The sequence below is a fragment of the Candoia aspera genome, chromosome 3 (genome assembly GCF_035149785.1).
Source record: "Candoia aspera isolate rCanAsp1 chromosome 3, rCanAsp1.hap2, whole genome shotgun sequence".
In the NCBI taxonomy this organism is placed as follows: Eukaryota; Metazoa; Chordata; class Lepidosauria; order Squamata; family Boidae; genus Candoia; species Candoia aspera.
In genome coordinates, this window is record NC_086155.1 from 104,080,255 (window position 1) to 104,102,534 (window position 22,280).

Consider the following 22,280-nt stretch of genomic DNA (forward strand, 5'->3'; position numbering starts at 1 on the left):
AGCTTGAATGCATCTTGTGAGAAGGGGCAAAAAAGAAATGAAATCAAGTTCAAAATTACTTGAATGGACTAATTTGATTAAGATTGTTAGAAGAAAATAGAAGGAATATAAAGTTGGTTTATTTGAATAAGGTTAAAATAGATATGTTATTTCTGGCAACCTTAATGGACGTTTGCTGACACCAGGACTGAAATGACAATGCTTTATGGACTTGTTTATAGACAAGAGACGGGACATGGGATGAAGAGATCATTGGTTGTAAATTAAGAGATGAAAAGTTACTAAAATTGTTTATACTTGTTGTAATGAAGGTTGGAAGTCTCCCTCCCTCCCTTCTCCTTTGCACTTTTTACTCTTTCTTCCTACTCTTTCTCTCTTTTAGTTTGTATTAGTTTTTACTATTGCAATTATAATCTTTAATAAAATTATTTTTTAAAAAGAGAACAAAGGAAATCCTTTGTTATCTTTCTTCAAAATTCAAAGAACAAAGGAATGTTGTAGGAAGTTTCATGGAGTATGGTAAATTCAAATTCAGTCTCTAAACTTATTTTAGAAAAAAATCCAGGGGTAATTTAAGCAGTGTGTGTGTGTTTGTGTGTGCATGTGATTGCTTTAGTTTTATGAACTTCCCACTTCCTTCCCACTAGTCAGTACAATGCAACCTAATCTTAGAAACTTGAAGCAAATACACAGGCTACGCACACAAACTTATTTATTAGCAAAAATAAATTTATTCCACCAGGTCAAATAATTTGGGAAAACAGATGCTTCTTGGACCATTTCTATGCAGCATGGAAGAATACAAAGAAAAGGCAGTAAATCAACCTCACATGGCTCTAAAGAAGTGAAAGCTAACCAAAAAAAGTCCCCTTTCCTGTTTTAAAGTGGCTCCTTCAGTGACCCATTATAAGGCAACCAGCAGGGGAAAAGGAGTAGCAGACAAGTTGTATGAGAAGATGGCTAGGACAGTTTCTCTCTGCAATGACCTTTGAGGTAGACTGCCACAGAAATTCTGGGAAACACAAGGCATACTTGTGGAGATCACATAATGAGCAACTTCAGTGTATACCATGCACATAACACCTACTCATTTATTCCCCAGTCAGTCTGTGGCCCAAATACATGGAGCACTTGGCTTGGTGATTCCCCACTACCCCCCAGCCTCAACACATTTGTTATGAAGCAGAATGTTACCAGAAAGCCTTATCCAACATTATGTTCCCTTTTATTAGTTTAATGGAATTGGAGATTAATCTGATCAAGAGGGACAAGGATAAACCATTTAATCTTACAGGCCTACTCCATGATTTTAGTTTTTAGTCTTGATCTTCATCTTTATTTCACACTGTAAGGCATGAAGAAGACATCATTATTGTCACTATAGGATAGTCAAGTGACAGTTCACAGGACAGATTTGATCACTACAATACATTCTGGCCTCTAGTAGTCTTCATCACCATATATGAGTAGAGGAGAACTGCTCTCAATCTTACTCATAAGGGGAAAAGAAGTAGTAAGTAGGAGCCATTAAAAATACTTTTATTACCTTTATTAATTCTTTGCATTTTGTAGATAATTTAACTCCCTACCCTTGACCAAGCACACATACTCTCAACATGTACAGTTACTACTAGATGGTACTAGGACTTGAGCAACTGTGAAAACAATTTGTGAGGCAAACCACTTTTTCTGAGAATAGAGTATGTTCCATGAGAGTAGAATTCCCACCCTAGCTATTAAAAATCTGGCTAAATAGCACACTGAAAGCTAATCTCTAACACAATACTCAAGAAGAACTAACAGGTTTTTAGAATAGTCATTCAAACCTACCAGCCCTTAAATAAATTAATAGGTGAAACTACAATTATGTTAACTAAGGAAACAAGGAAGTTGTAGCATTGTTTTTATCACAGAGCCTATGTACAAAGATACATCTACATCATCTGAAAGAAAATCTCGAATGCATCCTACCTTGACCCCCCCCCACAACCTTTAACAAACAAAATATAATCTTGATGCTTACTGTCACTGATAGGCAACCATAAGAGAATGCAAGGCCAGTTTACAATTAAAGAAATCTCTTGTTATATTAAAAAGCTGCATTTCAAAACTCTCAGAAATTATTTTTTTGTACAACATGGAACCAGGTAGGCCTGAATTATATGCTACCTGTGAAAGTCTAGTATTTCTCATTTAGTGCAAATATGATGCATACTAAACGTTTGGTTAGGTCCTTGACCCGCAGACCTTAAAATTTAAATTTAGTAATTTTACTGAACTTTCATTACTCTATTTTAACCATACTATTACCTCAGACACATGTTCAAATGGCAAATAACTGTTAGAAAGGCCATTGTCCCAAGGGAAGCCTTTCAGAAAGCCTAAGTATTCTATGGCATTAAGTGTTTTCAGAAAGTTCATATCATTTGGAATCCTACAGTCTAATCAAATTTAGTCTGGACCAGTGTTTTTCAATCTCAGCATGCTGGATGGGGAATTCTGGGAGTTAAAGTCCACGAAGGTTAAAGTTGCTGAGGTTGAAAAACACTGGGAAAATGTGACAAATGGAGGAATGCTAGTGATTAATTCCCTTCAGATGTTTTGTCAGGATACTACTTTCTAGACTTGTTTATTTTAACATACCAAAGCAGGGGCTGAAAATAAAGCTGAATAAAACTGCTAGCATTTCTCAAAGGCCAAAAGAGGAACTATATTTGAAGGTCTATTCCTCCTTATTTTCTAATAAGGTTACCTAGAAAAATAGATATTCTGAGATTAATATCAATACCTATTTTAATGTAGATTTTAAAGACTCATCACACAGTAATCTGTACCAATTTTGTGAAAAAAATATCTATCTACGTATCTATCAGCTGGAAGATTGAATTTGAGGGCACATGTCTGACTACCAGGAAAGTTCTGGAGATACATGAAGTTTGAATCGCAAACTCTTGAAGTCATTACTCATATTAGCTCAGTTGCACTGGATAACATTATGGAAGGTACTTGCATAAAAATGAGCATTCACTTGCAAAGACAACTGGAGAAGAAAACAAGATAAAAGAAGCACTGTGGAAAAAAATGTCAATTTCTGAGGAATGCACTTCCAATAATATCTGATTATGCTATATATTGTCCCATTTTTCCACATGTCAGCCACTTTCCTCCTAGGGTAACAGCCACCAAGTAACTGCAATGAACAGGGGTTTGCAATGTCTTATTAGGCAGCTAGGCCCATCATCATTATTTGTCTTTCTACCCTATAAATTCTTACCTTTCTTCCCCAGTGAAGAAAGCTTGCTTGACTAGCTCTTTATCTTACTTACTGTCAATAACTTCTTTTTAAACAAGACCATGCTATTTCCTTCCCCACTGAGTTAGCTCAAGAACAACTGGAAAGTAATCATCAACAACTGTATGGACCAAACTAGTAGCCAAAGGATCCTTAGAGGTCCTGATCAACTTACCCCCAGAACTCTTTCCAGTTGAATGCATGTGCCCCAACTGGGATAATTCTAATAATTTAAGAAATCATCAACTTATGGCTCAGGAAGAGATAGCTGCACTTCTCACTCCTAAAAATATATCCTTGCCCTCACTTCTTCTCTCCTAATAAGTAAAATATGAAGATATAAGTAACCTGACTAGAAAACTTGGGTAGATATAAGTCCATAGAGTTGGATGGAAAAAGGGGAATGACATCAAAGCTGAAGCTATCAGGATAGCTAGGAAGAAAAAGGCTGGAACTAAAGAGAGAAAGAGAAAGGACACAGTGAAAGGACTGAAACAAAGATAGCAGCTAGTAAAAACTGCTGCCCTGGTTAGAAGGTTTTGACTTACTCTGATCTATCTATCCCACTGCACAGCCTTGACCTGAACTTGTTGCCAACTGCTTTTAATTCTTTATACCATGAGTTCAAGTTCAAAAACCTTAAGGGTTGTTTTGCCTTCTGTCTTCTCATCAAGGGAAGAGGCTGTGCTGCATGCAAAATACAAGCAAAAGCACCAAGTATGTTCACAAGAAGTCACGGAGGAGGGTGAACAAACTCCTCTGCCTATGCAATTTGTATCTTAGATGGGTGTGAATGGGAGAACATAATTCTTTTTTGTTTGTTTGATTACCACCAGCTGCAAACAATACCATATAGGTGGCTTTACTGAAGGTAATTTCATAGTGGTGCAGAAACTTTTGAAAATAGATTAAAACTGATCAAGACATCTTCCTGCTCAGGATTTTAGACTGTGGTTCTATACCTAGACCATAAGGTTTCTTCACAATGTTACAGGGCTCAGACATATCTCAAAACACAAGGCACAAAGATTTCAGAACTGCCACTTTGTTGCTGGTCTTAAACTAGCCATGCTTTTAAAGAAAGGTAGTTCTGTTACATTGATTGTTAAAAAGAGGATCTTCTACATTTATCTAATGAGATCCTTTCAGCTAACTAATCCTTCCTCCCCACCCAAAAGCCAAAATATTTAAGAGCCCCCTGATTCCTCAGACAATCAGCCTGTCACCATGTCCTCTGAAATATGAACCCACTCCCCTTTTGGCACTAATCTCAACTATTTTATTCTGGTACAGAATCACAAATATATACAAATGATGTAGCAACTGTGACAAAACAGGCCTGTCCTTTCACCAGGTATTCTTTCATACATAGAAGTAGCAATTTCCACGCATTTTAGGAGGTTCAACTGCATACTCTACCAGTCTGCACCCTTCACAATTGACATTATCATCTGCGTATTTTTGTAGCTCTGTATATTCAGGATAGGAATTGTTAGTTTAGAGAGAGATCACCACAACAAGCTGATATGCACACACCCCTCCTTTACCCACTGGCTGCTGCACCTCTGCTTCAATTTCAGGTCAATGGGTAGCCTGACCGGCCCTTGCGGTAACTCATGCGCATGCGGAAGAAGATGTACATGCCCAACAGGCACACAGAAGAAAGCAAGTACAAGAGAATACACAAGCTGACATCCAACTGGGAGAAACCCATTCCCAGGAAGTGGATCCACTGGTTTTCCCTCAAAGTATTCTCCTTTTTGACCTCTTCCACTTGTATGCCAGAGAACCACTGGGATCCCAAGTTCTTATGCTTCAGGGACTCTCTGATAGAATCAAGTGAGTGGCGGCCCTCATTCTCTATTAGGAACAGCCCAGTGTCCCTCTTACTCCGCCTCTGTCTGATGCTAATCTGTCTTGCCATCCTCAAGGCTTTGCTCTTAAAATGCTGCTCACTAAATGTATCAAGATCAACAATATCTTCCACCATTTCTTTTGCCTTTGTGTTCATCTTGACAATACTTGGTTTAGGCAGCTCTGGAGAACCAGGTTTTCCCAAACCATATTTCCTTTCTTCCACTTTCCCAGTCTCTGGCTGCTCTGTCTTCTTGTCTTCCTCTAGTTCCTTTTGATTGCCTTGGCCATTCTCTTCTCCTCTTCTTTCCCCTTCTAGCTCCCACTCAGCTTCATAGTTTTGCTGAGCAATACTTCGACCATTCCTTGTTCTCTGCTCCGTGAAATATTCCATGATAATATGATTTTCAGAAAAATGCTTTTTGAAAAACAGCAGGACAGCATCCTCATTCCACATAGGCTTTTCTTCATCCTGCAAAGACCTTTCACTTTGTGCATACTGGCATGATGGACACAAGTCTTTGGAAGGCCACTGGATCTTGGGAAATTTGGGATCTTCATTTGGTGAATCTGAACAAAGAAATTAGAAATCTTACTATCATGACATTCTAATTATATTCTTACAATATCTTAACAATATTCACAAGCTACTTGGTCTATGGCAATGACTGGAATTAGTTTGACCCATCCCCAGACTAATTTCTGCCTCAGGTACCTCATTTTTAAAAGGCCCTTTAAATGTTTCTTTATGATGGATATTTATGAAGCCAGAAAACTTATCTCACTATTCACTGTAGATTTATCCTAAAGCTTTGCTAGTATTATTTATACCCATTATTATATTGCATTAGCTAATTTCCTATAATGATGTTGGTGTATATGGTGTACAATTTTATTTACCTGTACTGCACTTAATTATAAGCAGACACTAAATAAACTACTACTGTGTACTGATTTGCTTTAAAAAAACCTGATCAATGCTTATTCATTTTCACGAACCAAAAGGTAACCCAAAGAGGATGTCTATAAATATTTATGGAAATCGTTATGGAATACTTATCTTAGCTAATGCTTTCAACGATTTTTACTATGTTTTCAATAACTGTGACATAAAATATTAAGAGAAGTGTACATCAAAATATTAACACTGCTTTTCCATAAAGGCATGTTTATAATGGTTGACAGTGAAACAGGTTTGAAGAGAAAAAATAAAAAATAAAAAATATTTGCTTCATTAGTTTGAAAGCACTGCAAACTTTTGAACTCCCTGGTTCTTGGCCAAGAAAAAATTTCTACAGCAAAAGTGTTTCAATAATCCATCTCCAGATAAGGATGTAACAGCTTGGATGAAGAAAAAAAACCTGATAAAAATAACCTTTCCCTTATTTATTCACTTGTTAACTACATTACAATTCTTCCAATATTTTTCTTTGCTCCAATCTGATGAGTTGACTGAAGGTGCTAACTTGTCCTGTAGCATCTTGTGGTTTCACTGCTGAACTAGAAATATGAACCAGAATACTTTGTCTATGACATGCCTACACACAGATAGGTAGTTCTGCTCCCATGACAAACGCAAGCAAGGGACTTTTAAAATTTGAATTATAGGCTATACCTAATGGGAAAAAATGGCTGTAGTAGATCACCACCACCACCTGGAAATAATACTGTTTTTTCACTTACAAAAGTACAACTGCATGATTCTATGTGAGAAATGAATTTGTTCTCTTAGTGCCAGTTTTCAAAGGAAAAAAGCACCATGGAGATTACCTAACATCTGACTTGCCTCTGCCAAACCAGACCACTACAATCAGAACTTTAAGCAGTTAGAATCCAAGCACTTGGGTCAGGATGAGCAGAGGTCCCATTTAGTAGAATACAACAAACCATTAAGTAGTTTTATTTTGTTTTACTGGCATGTACTGTTTTCTTTCTGTATTTTTGTTTACTGATTTTATGCGCCACTCAGAGTCACACTGTTTGAGTTGGGTGGCCAAATAAATGTTATGTACTGAGTAAGCAAATATAAATAAACAAACAAATTTTGCCTCCCCCAAACTTACCAGAATTGGGTATGCAAGGGATACTTAATTTTTATCATTTCTTCCTAAGCATCCAATATTTGAAATATACCTAACCAGATGAAGTCAACCTTCTATCTCTAACTGTAGAGACTAAGGAAGATGACCTTTACACACATATACAAGAACTGCTACTTAGGCAAACGGGGCTAAAACAGTTTTTAAGCCCAGAGCAATTCAATAGAGTATAAGAGGAGGAAGAAGGTGCAGGACAATCAAACCTGCAAGATTCTATTATTATAGCCAATCTCAATAAAAGTAATTTTAGCCTTCCTGTGGAGTTGATTTCCTGGTCTGGTCTACCTAGTAGGGCTGACACTGATTTTCTGAATCAGGTGGAGTGAGTTGGTTAAATTCTGAATGGATACAATCAGTATCTCAGATGTGGAATTTGTGTCCCAAAATGCAGATCAGCATCCTATATGGAGAATCTCATGAGAACAACAAAGAAACATTCATACTGTGCAAGCATCTGTGAATATTTGAAATCATAACATTATAATTTTAGTAAATGCTTACAATAAGAATTAATCTACATTAATTGGTCCATTTCCTTATTTTTAGGCAGATATACAAGTTGTCATCAACATTCCCTTGAACTGTTGACAGTCCCAAGCATTTAAGAGACTGACTTTAACCAGCATCTACTGAAGGCTGTGATGAAATTCTGAAGAGGATTTAGCCTGTTTAAAGTAGCTGTTATTTACCCTAGGCTTGAAGGAATAAATGTATGGGTAGGTGTCTGTGTAAAGGGAGTAAGAAAATATGCCTTCGAAGATCAGAGATTATGTCCCTAGGGTTAGACAGAGAGGGTGGGAAAACCCAAGAGGGACAAAGAGTAAATAATTCCTTTGATTCCCTGGCTTGGTTAATCAGTCCCTCTACTTTCTCCTTCCACAATCATCTGTCAACAGGAGTCACCTACTCCTCCCCCTGTCAGGGACAACAGGACTGCAGAACAAGGGACTGCATCTGTCTGCAAGAACCACAGCATTTGGGACGTGATCTTGAAGGAGGGTCCTCCCAGGGCACATGTCAGCCTTTAGAAGCCCCCAGTAGGAAAGATGGATAAGATTTAGTAGCTAAACTCTGGTTCAAAACTGCCAGCTGCTTGCTCCTTTCTGGCAACAAGAATTGGTGTTTGCTGTCTGACTCCCTCTCCTGATCCAAGTATTCTTCACTGACATTTTTGTTAGGGCAGGCAGGGGTTAACTCAGAATGCTTTTGCCTACATCACATTACTGCAATTCCTCCTTTTGCAGGGGAGAGGGTGGTTTTCTCCAGCACAGTGGGTGGTGGGCTGCCTTTCAGGTTTCTCTCCAAGTTGCAGTGTCCTCTGGGTGCTAAAGCAGGGAGTTATGGGATTCCACAAGCCAGAAATATAGCCTATTGAGGCTAATAGAGTATTGAGCAAAGTATTCTGAGAAAGAAAAGTTATTTATTTTGTTTTAGAGTTGGTAATTATTGTTGCAGCATGTAAACTCAGTCAAATAAAAATTCTCTGTGTGTGTGTGTTTCAAAAATGCTTCCATTCATGATTGGAGCTATCTAAATCAAGAAACAGTCACTCTCTTAATGAATCCCTGTCTGAAAACTAACAGGAAGGATGAGGAAGGATCTTGTATCAAGAACTTGGGTCATTTTTAGTTTGTGCCATCACAATGCAGAGTCAACTGGCCACTGCCAACTTTCTGATTCAGACTCCAGCATTACAGCAATAAATCCAGTGGGGGAGAGATGGCTGTTACAACAGACCAGTGCATCCTGGAAGGTAACTACATTAAAGTGTAGAATGAAAAGGCAGCCAAACCAACCAGTTTTAGAAACAAGCTGTTTCTCAATTTCCCTAGCACATATTCAACATCAATTGCCAGCAAGGAGGGCTACAGAATAATACTTAAAAAGAAACTTTTCACATTTGATGTTTTTATCATATAAACTGAAATCAATTTTTCCAAGCAAAACAGAAAGCTATTGCTTGGGTGTAGAGACAGAGTAGCTTTTCTGTTTGAACATAAATAGACAATTGGTGTAAAAAAGAAGCTGAAGGAGATGGAACTCAGTCAGAATATACAGGTAGTCCTCGCTTACCAACCACTCATTCAGCGAACGTTTGAACTTACGACAGTGCTGAAAATAGAGACTTACAGTTGGTCCTCAAAGTTGTGGCTGTTGTAGTGTCCCCACAGACACATGATTGCAGTTCGGGTGCTTAGCAACCGGCATGCACTTATGATGGTTACAGCATCCCATGGTCATGTGATTGCCATCTGCAACCTTCACAGCCAGCTTCCAATAAGCAAAGTCAATGGGGAAGCCAACAGGAAGTTGCAAGTCACACTCACGTGATGTCCTGTTTAATGACCCACGGTGATTCATTTAACAACTGCAACCAGAACTGGCTTCGTAAGTCGGCATGGTCACATGATGTCACGCTTAACAACTGTGTTGCTTAGCAATGGAGCTGCCAGTCCCTATTAAGTGAGGACTATCTGTAGGTTCTTTTAAAATTCCTACACTGAGTACTCTCTCCAAAGGTGGAACCTGCAGTCTTTCAGATATTGCTGAATCCAACTCCCATCTTTCCTTATTATTGGCTGTTCTTCCTAGAACTAAAAAGACTTGAAGTCCAATGAGACAGCCAGCATGGTGTAGACGTTGGACTAAGACCATGGAGAACTAGCTTCATGTCCACCCTCAATCATGGAAGCCCACTTGGTGAGCTTGTTCTCTTGCAGCCCAACTTACCTCCTGGGACTGTTCTTGTAGGGAAAATCTGGACAAGGGAGTCTGTATATGTTGCTTTTTTCTCTTGGAGAAAAATTAGGATATAAATCCAACAACTAAGCAAGCTTCTGGAAGGCTATACATTGCTCTCCATCCTAAGTAAATAGGATATCTGCTAGTTAAAGTAGTCAACAAGCACACTGCCAGGAGCAGAGTCCTCACCTGCCAAGCGAGCATTGACTTTGTTATGTCTTGACCAAAGCCACAGGATAGCCTGATCTCTATTCTGCACTTCATGCATAGATTCAGCTGCCATGCTTTCGAAGTGTTCTGCACACATCCTGCAGCCAAAGAAATAGCGGACGTATTTTCTCATTGTAGGAAGGACTTCAGGTGTACCTGAGGAAGCAGAAACAGAAGCCAGGGCAGAATTTTTAGTAACAAATCAAAGGAGTTAAAAAAAGAAACCCACAACAACCACAGTCTTCCCAAGGTGAAATCAAACCATGTTTTCTTCCCCAAAGCAAAGATGGTTTTGGCTTAATCCATTACAACAGTAAGAGATGAACGGGGAAGAAAGTATTTGCCCCTGACATTTTCAAAAAGAGCTAAACCATATCAAGAAAGGTATCATAGTGAGAGTCTTGTAGGAGAAAAGAAGGTGGAACTAAGGATTATTCACCTACCATTTATTTATTAAAATTCATTTGTTATCATTTATCAATCAATAATCAACTTACTTCCCTTTGCTACCTTGAACTGGAAAGGTGGTCCAGAGAAGAATGAAATATTTTACTTTGGAGTAAATGATCACTATCTGAATGTAAATGGAGAAGTACCCAGCATGTTCATATATACACCAAATCACTGTTATTACCATTTCTTGCTAAGTAATGTTTCTGACATACTTAAATACTTCCTTCTCTATAAAACTGTATGCAATTATTTGAATGAGGCGTGCCAAAATAACGTAGAGCTAGTGTAGTGTAATAGTTACAATGGTGGACTTGAACCAGAGAGACTTGTTCAACTGCCCACTTGACCACCAAGCTCACTGATGCTATCTGGCCAGCCTAACTCACAGGGCAATGGTTGTGAAGATACAACTACAGAGGAACTCCCATGCTTTGTCATGAATTCTCAAAAGAAAAGAGAGATAAAAATTTGATGATCACAATATTAAAAATGGAATGAGAGCATTTGTGACATTTCCATTCCCCTTTACCCATTCATCCCTCAGGTTAAGAATGACTAAAGGCCCAAAAAAGTTTTCTAAGTATGTTCAAATTGTGAATAGGAGAGCCAGTGTGGTATAGTGACTAAGGTTTTGGAAAAGGACTGGGAAGATCCAGGTGATAGTCCATTCCCACCCATGGAAGCTCACTGGGTGTCTTTGAATCTCCTCTCTCAGCACAAGTCTATCCCTCCCTTAGAATTGTTCTTGTGGGGGGAAATAAGAGAAGAGAGTGCAGTGCACATTGGTTTTTGATCCTGGAGGAAAATCTAGAATATAAATCTGATAAATGAATAATAAATACAACATGTATAAAACCCTCTGTCTGCAATAGGTGAGAGTCAAATAGTGATGAATTTAATTGAGAATGCTAATACATTTCTTACTGTATTTTCTGGTAAAAAGGTCACATCAAAATGGTAAAGATGAATGAGCAGTAATGTATCCAAGAGAAAGCAAGGACTATGGTCATGGATCCAGACCTTTCATTCTAAAGTTCAGTGTGATGAATGGGATATAGAGCTTTAATGCAGATAACTAAACAGAGACTACATTACTTACCAGGCTGGTTTTGCCCTGCTGCCTGCACAGTCAGGTGATGGAAGAGAGTCCAGAGTCCACATGGAAAGCCTCGGAAATGAGGTTTGCTTCCTTGACATCCTACCCAGAGAGGTCTCTCAGGTAATGTGGCATTTGGAAACTAAAAGATAGAATGGAGATTGGAGGAAAAAGGCCTTATAATAGGACTGGACTGCCAGGGATGGAGGATAGGCAGAAGAACAGAGGGGAGTTTTCAAACTATGCAGAGGGAATGTTGAGGTTCCAGACTAGGACTGTGCCTCTGTTTCCCCACATTGTTGCCCTTGAGAGAATGAGCTGATTCCCTAATAGGGCACACCATTCTCTGCATGAACCATTCCATGCGCAGAATAGCTTTTACAGGTGTTCCAGCCCTGAACTGAATATATTTCAGCCATTTTCATTCTGTGCACAGAACAAAATACCTCATTTCGTTCACTGCATGGACCACAACATGACAGTTCCAAGCAAAAGAGGAGTAAAAGTCAAGGATGTGGGTGATGGGGCTGAGGGCAGGTGGACAGAACAAAAGAGCAGCCGGGAGCTGCTTAAGAGAGAGAGGCTGTGATGTGCACCGTTCCCATCCCACTTATCTCATCCTGATTTCGTTTTATTTGCAACTTGGAACAACCAACCTGTTCTGGGTTTCATTTCTGCCAAGCCATAGCTGACTTGGAACTATTCAATGGAAATGTCCAGAATGGATTGTTCAGGGTTCAAAACAATTGTTTTTGTGGTTGTTTTGTTTCATGCATTCTCTAAAGGTTTCCCATAGGTGGGGAACTCACATTTCCCAACTTCTGGGATTTCCCCTTTTTGCCCTACAGCCATGGCATCACAGCACTGTGCCACGATCTCTCTGCCCTCCCTGGTTGTTTCCAGAGGCAGCGTCTTTACTCCCTGCATCCAATGGACAGTTAGGCTTTTTGTCCTTTTTTTTCCCCCTACCAAAAAAAGCAAATTTGATAAGAACATAGATTGAACGTGGGCTGGCTGCTGTTTTTGTACCCTCACATTAGCAAATTCTCATTCACATTGGCAAATTCTCATTTTGTACCCTCACGTTAGCAAATCACTCACTCATTCATTCATTCATTACCACCACCCAACTCACACAAGCAATTCTGGGTGGTGAACAGTGTGAAAAATGTCAATATAATCATAAAATAACAATTAAAGTGACCATTGGCTGCCTCAGTGGGAGAATGGGGTATAGTGTTGAGGATTTTTCCCATCCATTATATTTTACTTAATTGTTAGATTTATATTTCACCCTTCATTCAGAAGCTCAAGACAGTGCCATAGGACTCCCCATTTTTTCCCCCAGAACAACAGCCATGTGAGATAGGCTAGGCTGAGAGAGAGTGACTGGCCCAGCATTGCCCAGTGAGCTTCTGTGGCTGAAGGTGGACTCCTGTGTCTCCTCAGTGTCAGTACGACACCTTAACTTCTACATCATGGTGGCCACTTACATACTGAATACTTTGGGGAGTATTTTTTTATGGTACACAAAATAAAACAGAGGTAAAGAATATTAAAAAGGATACCTATAGAGAAAAATAATGTGGCATAATACTCTGCCTTAATTATAATCCTAAGCTATTATGAACATTGTTCAATTCTCAATAAATGTATGAGGTGCCCAATCAATGCAGGAATTGTACACTGTTTATTAATGTCAAGTTCATTAAAAGCACTAATTCCTTATTTTCTAAACTATTCAAGAACAGCAAAGGCAGTATCTGTTTTTTCAAGAAACTCTTAAACAATTATGTATGAATGATGAACATGTTACTACCAAAATGTACAAGATGCTATTACAAATGAATCTGGAAGATGAACAAGTCAAGGAGTGTACGGTTAAATGGGCTAGAAATGTTGGATATAATATTGTGATGGAACAATGGGGAAAAAAGGTGGACAAAAGGTTTAAAATTTACATTGAATTATAATTTAAAGGAAATTTTTTATAAAATGATGTACTAGTGGTACCTAACTCCTGACAAGTTATCGAAAATGTTTAATAATATAATGAATGTTTGTTGGAAATGCTCACAGGAAGAAGGAACCTTTTATCACGGCTGGTGGACGTGTGAAAAAGCAAAGAAATTTTGGGATCAGATATGTATTGTTATTCAATACATTCTTAAAGTAAATATATAAAAAAAACCAGAATTGTTTTTATTAGGTTTGATGGAGAAAGAACTGGAGAAACAGCATGGAACTTTGCTTCTGCACATGATTACTACTGCAAGAATACTTTATGCTCAACGATGGAGGGAACCACAAATACCAACAATGGAAGAATGGACAATTAAATTAATGGACTTGGCACAAATGGCAAAGCTAACTGCTCTAATAAGAGATAATATTGTCTCCAGATTTGTAGATGCATGGCAACCATTTTTAGACTACCTGCTCGTGACGGTAAAGAACCAAGTTATGATTGTGGGTTTTACTGATTGGTGGGTTTGTTTGGATAGAAATAATGTTAATATGGATAAATTAGTGGTAAGAGATTATTTTATTTTAATTATACTCATATCTGTAATTGGGATAGCCAGAAGTCATCTCTTTGTTTATATTTTCTTTCTCTTTTCACATTTATAGTTTGTGTCTTTTTTCTTTTAGTTCTATCTTCTATCTTTACCGTATTTACTATTTTGTATTTTAACTATACTCTGATAAAAAATGAAGTTCTCAAAAAAAAAAAAAAGAAACTCTTAGAACAGTGCGTGGATCACAGAAAATATTTACACTATTCATATAACTTAATGAAATTCAGTATACTTTTGCAATAAATTTAGATCTTGGGACAGCTCCATAATATGTAATAACAATCAATATGAATGGTGGAGCTACTGGCATTTAGCAAGTTATACATGGAACTTGTAGCTCTGGAGACAGAATACTACCAATATCTAGCAGACTTTTTTTTAAACATTGCTGAATCTCTGGGTAGATTCTAGATATTTATTTTTATTTATTTATTTATTTCTCAAATTTTTGCTACCGCCCATCTCCCCCCAAAGAGGGACTCTGAGCAGTTTACAGTAAGTTAATCAGTTAAGCATTAAAAACAGTAATAATAAAGAAAGCATAAAATATAATACAATATAATATAAACATTAAAAATTAAAATCCGGATGGCTATAAAAAGTTGTAAATATGAGGGGGGCACTCTTAATAGATATGCACTGAGTCCAATCTGACTTGGGTCAGTAAACCTGGCCTCCCCTCCAACATTTCCTTATTCAGTTAACATACCTCCTTTTTATTCCTTAGAGCTTCCACCCATTCTGTCTGCAAAACGCTTCTCCTTGAACTCAGCCACAAATTCAGGATGCTAAGGTAATTCTTGACTACCAACCGCCCAGCAAAATACTGATATAAAAATACAAACAAGAACGGAAAGAAAAAGATTAAGAGGTGTTGATGGAGTCAAGCTCTGAAAAGCATGCCTAAGCTTCTGTGTGTGGTACCATGGTGTAACACTACAGAATATATTGGATGGCATACAAAATTCAGTTTCTCAAAAGAAAAAACAGTATTTCATCAACTTAAGGGGAAAAAACCTCTGTCCCAGGTAGGACACATGCAGGTACCAAATTAACCAATAACACAGTATGACCCTTTTTCTTAGTGGAGGAGAGAGAGAATGGAATTCATCCAGGTATTTCACATTCAACAAATATAGAATATGAAATACCTGGATAGATAGGGCAATCTTTCTCTTTCAGCAGAATCACTGAGATACCACTAATCAGTGCCATCTTATTCAAACTTTAAGAAGTATATTAGCTATCACACATAAGGCTCAAAGCATTGTGAAAAATTTCATAGTTACAACCATGAACTGTTCCCTCAAAGAGTTATTGGCGTAGACACTGAAATTCTTTAGCACCAAAAGCTTGATGTGGTTAGCGCCAAATGCAAGAACATTGGTCAGCCCAATCAGAGAGAGATCACAAGTCAGCAAAAGCAAGTAATTTGAGCCAATGCCAGCCCCGTGTCTCCTATGTAGCCCCAACTCTGCTGAAACTCATCCTTGAAAAAGCCACTGATTTATCTTTCTGCGCCGCCTGTGCAGTTTTTGGTGGCAGGTCTTGAGAGCACTTGAAAGAGAAACAGAAAACGTGGAACAGCTAGTCGCCCTGCAAGCTCAGTAGTTCGTCTCCTGTCTTCCGATGGGCTATGTGGGATTCCTCTCCAGATTCAACTCAGCCACTACTTGCTAATATGAAGAGAGGCTTTTTTCAGCAGTGTTCAAGATGCTGCTGTAGCAAACAAGTCAGTCCCAATGGGCTTACAGCCAAGATCCAAATCTTGATTGTAACTCCAAAATAGTCTCCAAGGATCACGGAAAGCTACTTTGACAATAAGTCATCTCAAATCCGATTAGCATCAGCACTTTAAAACCACAAGCACTCCAGGGAGGGGGGCGGGGAACCAAAGAGCTGTATGCTCCAACAGCGGGTGGGGCGGGGATGACGTAGAGGAAAAAGCCATGTCACTAGAAGAAAGACAGGCAAGTGACAGGCTGACTGGAGGAGGGGAGCAAGTTGAGAGAAAACAGGAAAATTGATTGAGAGGATGTTTAAAAGGAAAACACCTGCTTTGTTTCTCAGTGAGAAAACGTAAGCAGTAATAAACAGAAGGGTGGCAATTAAAATAAATCACCAATGGATGTCAATGAAAGAAAGTAGATTTTTTCTTTGATTCCTTCCCTAAAAATGGGCACGTGGAGAATTCAAGTGGACCAGAGATTCCTCTTCTGTCTGAAGGTTACACACTAGCTCATCTGAATATATAGCCAGGCTTGCTTTATAGAGAATTGGAGCAACATGGATCTATCTTTCTAACTTGGTACAGTCAGGTTGGTAGCAGCATTCCGAGGTAGCAGGCAGCCTGCTGAGATCTGGAACCTTATAGAATAATAATAATAAAAAAATACAGTCTTCCAAAGCTTTAGGTTTATTTTGGATGTCCAGAAGCCAAACTGCAAGGAATGTACATGGAAGGGGAAAAAAAAAACTGGCAAGAAAAAGTGCAATGAAATAATGAGTTAAGGAGCTGGAACTTAGTCAAACTCCTCCACCTTGTGGCCCAAATCTAGCAGCACACCTTGCACTGGATACAACGCTGACTGCACTTTTTCAGAGGTAACTGGTTATGGGAAAAAGGAGTTATGGACTGTTTTGGAAACTAAAACTTTGGTTGACAAGATCTTATGCTACAACTAAAGTCCGAAATTGCATATAATTCTGACCTGGCAGGTATTTTTAATGCATACAGAATGAAGGGAAATCAGAACCAAGGTGGTGATTAATAGTGGACTGGGGACTTCAAATACGATGTTCTGCCAATGCTTGAACCATTTTTCCCCTCCAGTTTTAAGTTTGCTCAAACATATACAAGAATAGGAGTAAATTTAAAATGAATTGTATAAGGTACTGGTAGTCAGAATTGAAAATTTAGAGCTTGAATAGTTCTTTCGTTACAGACTGACCTATCAGCATTATTCCAACTTACAAAGGAACTGGGGCTGAAAGATTCAGACTATATGGAGGTGCAATAGAAACAAACGTATGACACTGTGGAACAAATTTCACTGCTTTCATGATACAAAACTTAAAGCATGCTCTTCATATACAATTGCTTTACTTTTTAATGTATGAATTAATAATGCTCAATTTTTCTCTGGCATGTTTGGAATGGAAAGAAATTCACTGAATCATATCAGCCATCCTGAGGGGGTGGACTGTAGGAGAAGCTGGGTAAGTAGATAAGAGAAGTGCTTTGAAATCAGATAATATTATATTCACAATATTACCATTCAATCTGACTCTCCTAAATTCAGATCAACTCCTGATGACTCCATCCATGTAATTTCCTTGGCAACAATACAAAAGTGCTTTTCCATTGCCTTCTTTCACGATATTTTTTGACTTCCTCAGTCTAGTCTACAGCCTTGGGATTTCTGGTGGACTGCCCTGCTTAGCTTTGTTCAAGATCAGACAGTGTTGGTTAGGGCCATGTTAAAGTTGGACAAACCAGTTATTTTCTCCAGTTGTTCAAAACTATTAGGCAGCTCTTTTTTGTTAGCCCCAAAGTATTCTAAAGCAGAGGAATGGGAATAAAGGTGAGACAGAGTGGTGTTCAGTAAAATCCTGGAACGCAACTAGGATAAAACATGGATTCTCAAGAGAGTAACAAATCTTTATATTGAGTTGGGAGCACAAATATTTATGCCCTTGTTTCTCAATACGCCACCTATAGAGATTTTGGCTGACATAGCATAATATTTATTTCCAAGAATGCATATATCCTGGAGACATTCTTAGAAAATGAGAACAATGGGGCTGTAGCTCAATGCTTTCTTTAGTAGCATGGCCACATGCCCAGAAAAAGAGGTCAACTGAAGTGGTGGGGAGCATCCTGGGAGGCTAAAGCAGGAAGCAGAGAGCATGCCCATGAATTGGTCTTCCGTCGATGGATATTATGTGACTGGTCTTGCCCATCATAGCAGCCAGTTTGTGAATGCCCCCATAACATGTACTCAATTTTCCAAAAGTAACCTTTTCAGATGCTAGGCACTCCCTGCCTTCCTTTTTTTAATTTTTAGAAAAATTAAAATTTTGCAAGATTGTTGAAGTTTGCAAAGGACCCCTAAAACTTTTTAAAAACTACACATTTTAAAAAATTGTTTAGCAATCAAATCTTTTAATCGTTGTTGTGGAGTTGTCCCTAGATGCTGCTTAGATGTGTTATGCGCACAAGTTTAGGAAATACCATGAAGTAAAGCAAAGTTCACAGGATGCCACACAAAATTCATAATATTCTAAAAAATCAGAAACCAAAAGGCCTCAGGAAACAGTATTGTTCAAAACCAGTATTTTATTAATGAGGGAATTATAATTTTTGTCTAGAGAAAGGAGCAAATGAACAGTTTATGGATGACTTCTAAGGCTGAACCTGCTCTCCAAATGAAACGTTTTCATGTAACTTTAAAAAAGCAGAGCCACTGGAAAGATTGTAGAAAAGCAAATATATACAGGTAGTCCTTGAGTTACGACAGCAATCGGGACTGGAACCTCTGTCACTAAGTGATGCATTTGTAAAGCACGACATCACATAGCCGCTTTGCTTAGCGATGGCAATCCTGGCTGTCCCGGTTGCCATCGTTAACCAAATCCCACTGGTTGTTAGGTGAAGACCCACCCCAATCCAAGCCACTCCTGGGTCCCTCCCAGCCCCAAGCCTTGGTAAGGTAAGGGACTGCCTCCTCTTCAACTCCCCCCCACCCGCCTATCTCCCCCCCATCTCTGCCCTTTTGGCTGCTTTGCACTCTGCTGCCTCTGCCAGCCTTGCTGCCCTGCACTCGCTGGCCTTGCTGCCCCTGCCGGCCTTGCCACCCTGCACTTGCTGGTCGTGCCACCCCTGCAAGAAGCTAGCATGCAATTTGGAAAAAGGAAGAGCGCAACCTTGGGGAGAAGGCCTGGCACGGCCAGCAACTGTTTTGGGAAGGGAGGGGCTGGGCGCACCTCATCAACAGCAGCAGGAAAAAGACAGCAAGGGTCAACTGGGGGAGCAAAGCCAGCAGAGTGCAGGGTGGCCAAAAGGACAGAGACGGGTGGGGAGATTGGCGGGTGGGGGAGTTGAAGAGGAGGCAGTCATAAGTGTGGGTGAGCTACCAAGTGCCCAAATTTTGATCACATGTCCATAGGAGTGCTGCAGCAGCCATAACTTCAGGGATTGAGCGAAACTACCATTCGTTCAGCCCCACCATAACTTCAAGCAGTGACTGAACAAATGGCTGTAATATACAGGACTACCTGTATATATAAGAGAAGAGTGCAGAGTGAGGGAGGAATTGTTTGGAAAGTCTCTCAGGTCTAAAGGCTTCATAACACTCACCTTGACCAAAACAGACACATAGTCCTTCAAAGCAGAGAGTCGCTTTCCCCTAAGGTAGGGGAATACTGTCGACTCTATCCTTAGGGTGTAAAGCACTGCAGATTCTAAATCAGCCATGTATACCTTTCTCCTGTGGCACAAACATTAACCAAAAGGGGAAGAAAATCTGTTCAATAATTGACATAACATAAAATGGCAATTCTAGGTTGTAATCTAACATCTCTTTTGGCACCATCTGACCCAGCAGTTGTCAACAGAGGTCAGAGATGCATAAAGCTAGCTCCAGCTGTGGCTATAGAATTGGCAACTATTTTCTTTGGAGAAAGGAGTAAGCGACTTTAATTATCCTCCACTATTTCTCTTGAGACTACTTTCTATACATTTGCACGGACACCCACAGTCTTTGCTAAATTCCGAAAGTCCACAAATGTTAGTCTGCTGTGCATAATAGAGTTCCATGGTTTCATTCTCCATCCAACCAGTCCCCCTTCAAATTACAGCATGAATTAAGCCTCTATTTCTTTTAATATTTAGGTGTCTTGCCTTCATGCTTTGTAGCAATCACTGTTTCATTCCTCCCCAAATTATTTGCTGCTTTTTAAAGATTTCATGCCAGATAATAATTGGAGCTTGGCCTCAGTCAAATCCATTGGGAATGTGTAGCTCGTTTTATGACATCGAACAGTCCAGCCTGACTTCCAAACCAGCATGCAAACTACTTTGAACGAAAGAAAGAAGAGCTAACTTCTATTCCCAGACAACATTACTCTGATGGGTCTGTACACATGTGCTCTGAGAATGAGTAGAATAACATAACAGAATATTCTCTGAAGGAGCAGTTCTTCCCATCTCTCAGTTTTTATGTGCACAGAGTGCTTTATACTTATATGGAGCTGCATTCAATCATGTATTCTATCCATCACTGCCCAAATATGCTCTGAAATGCAGGAATGATTTTTCCACTGCTTATCTATCCAAAGTAGGACTTTGATGGAAGTTCATCCCACACTGAAATTTCATCAAAATCCTACTCAGTCACAGCTGAGCGATTTGGGCAGAGACATTCTTAACAAAATTCTCATGATAGGTCCTATGCTGTTTGTGAGAAAATTTATTGTACATTTGTTGATTTTAGAGAAAGTGATAAAGTTAATAGGTTTGGATTATGGAATATTTTGCATGAAAATGGAGTTGAAGGTTGGTGGCTGACTGTAATCAGAATAGAAAACGTGTGAGTATTAACAGAATGCTTAGCAAATGGTTTAGCACTGAGCAGGGAGTGAGACATGGTATATGATATCCTTTTGGTCTGCGTAATGTATTTATGGATAAATGTGTAAGGAATGCTTGTGGTGACCCTAACAGGGACATAAACATACGTGTTCTTTCATATGCAGATGGTGCCATGCTGTTGGCCAAGAACCAGAATGGATTTGCAGTGAATATTAGATAACTAGTATGATGCAACACTTCAGCAAAGGATCGTTACCTTGTCGTGGTGCTGGAGCTTGAGCACCTCAATGATGCCATGAGCTAAACCGTGAAGGGCCACCCAAGACGGGAAGGGCATGACAGAGCGGTCAGACTAAATGCGATCCCTGGGGAAGGTAACGGCAACCCACCCCAGTATTCTTGCCATGAAAACTCAATGGATCAGTACAACCAGAGATATGTCGGTATACCATCGGAAGATGAGACCCCCAGGTCGGAAGATGGTCAAAATGCTACTGGGGAGGAACAGAGGATGAGTTCAACTAGCCCCAGACGTGATGACGCAGCTAGCTCAAAGCTGAAAGGACGGCTAGCGGCCGACGTTGCTGGTGGTGAATGGTGAATCCGATGTTCTAAGGATCAACGCACCATTGGAACCTGGAATGTAAGATCTATGAGCCAGGGCAAATTGGATGTGGTTATTGGTGAGATGTCAAGATTAAAGATAGACATTCTGGGTGTCAGTGAACTGAAATGGACTGGAATGGGCCACTTCACATCAAATGACCACCAGATCTACTACTGTGGACAAGAGGACCACAGAAGAAATGGAGTAGCCTTCATAATTAATAGTCAAGTGGCTAAAGCAGGGCTTGGATACAATCCAAAAAACGATAGAATGATCTCAATTCGAATTCAGGGCAAGCCATCTAACATCACAGTGATCCAAATATACGCCCCAACCACAGATGCTGAAGAAGCTGAAGTAGAGCAGTTCTATGAGGATCTGCAGCACCTACTGGACGACACGCCTAAAAGAGATGTTATTTTCATCACGGGAGACTGGAATGCTAAGGTGGGCAGTCAAATGACACCTGGAATTACAGGTAAGCATGGCCTGGGAGAACAAAACGAAGCAGGACACAGGCTGATAGAATTTTGCCAAGACAACTCACTCTGCATAACGAACACCCTCTTCCAGCAACCTAAGAGATGGCTTTATACATGGACTTCACCAGATGGACAACACCGAAATCAGATTGACTACATCCTTTGCAGCCAAAGGCGGCGGACATCTATACAGTCGGTAAAAACAAGACCTGGAAATGACTGTAGTTCAGATCACGAACTTCTTGCACAATTTAGGATCAGACTAAAGAGATTA

General features: G+C 39.4%; 1 protein-coding gene across 1 annotated transcript in view; it reads right to left on the bottom strand.

Annotated features, from left to right (window-relative positions):
- Positions 1-695: 695 nt before the first annotated feature.
- QSOX1 (quiescin sulfhydryl oxidase 1) overlaps positions 696-22,280 on the bottom strand; it is a 65,530-nt gene continuing 43,945 nt past the window's right edge. Inside the window, exons 8-12 of the mRNA XM_063298462.1 lie at positions 19,685-19,814; positions 15,035-15,151; positions 11,750-11,888; positions 10,177-10,353; positions 696-5,716 (exon numbers count right to left, since the gene is read on the bottom strand). Coding sequence (XP_063154532.1) covers positions 4,869-5,716; positions 10,177-10,353; positions 11,750-11,888; positions 15,035-15,151; positions 19,685-19,814 — 1,411 coding nt within the window. The 3' untranslated portion in view covers positions 696-4,868. The remainder of the gene's footprint in view (positions 5,717-10,176; positions 10,354-11,749; positions 11,889-15,034; positions 15,152-19,684; positions 19,815-22,280) is intronic.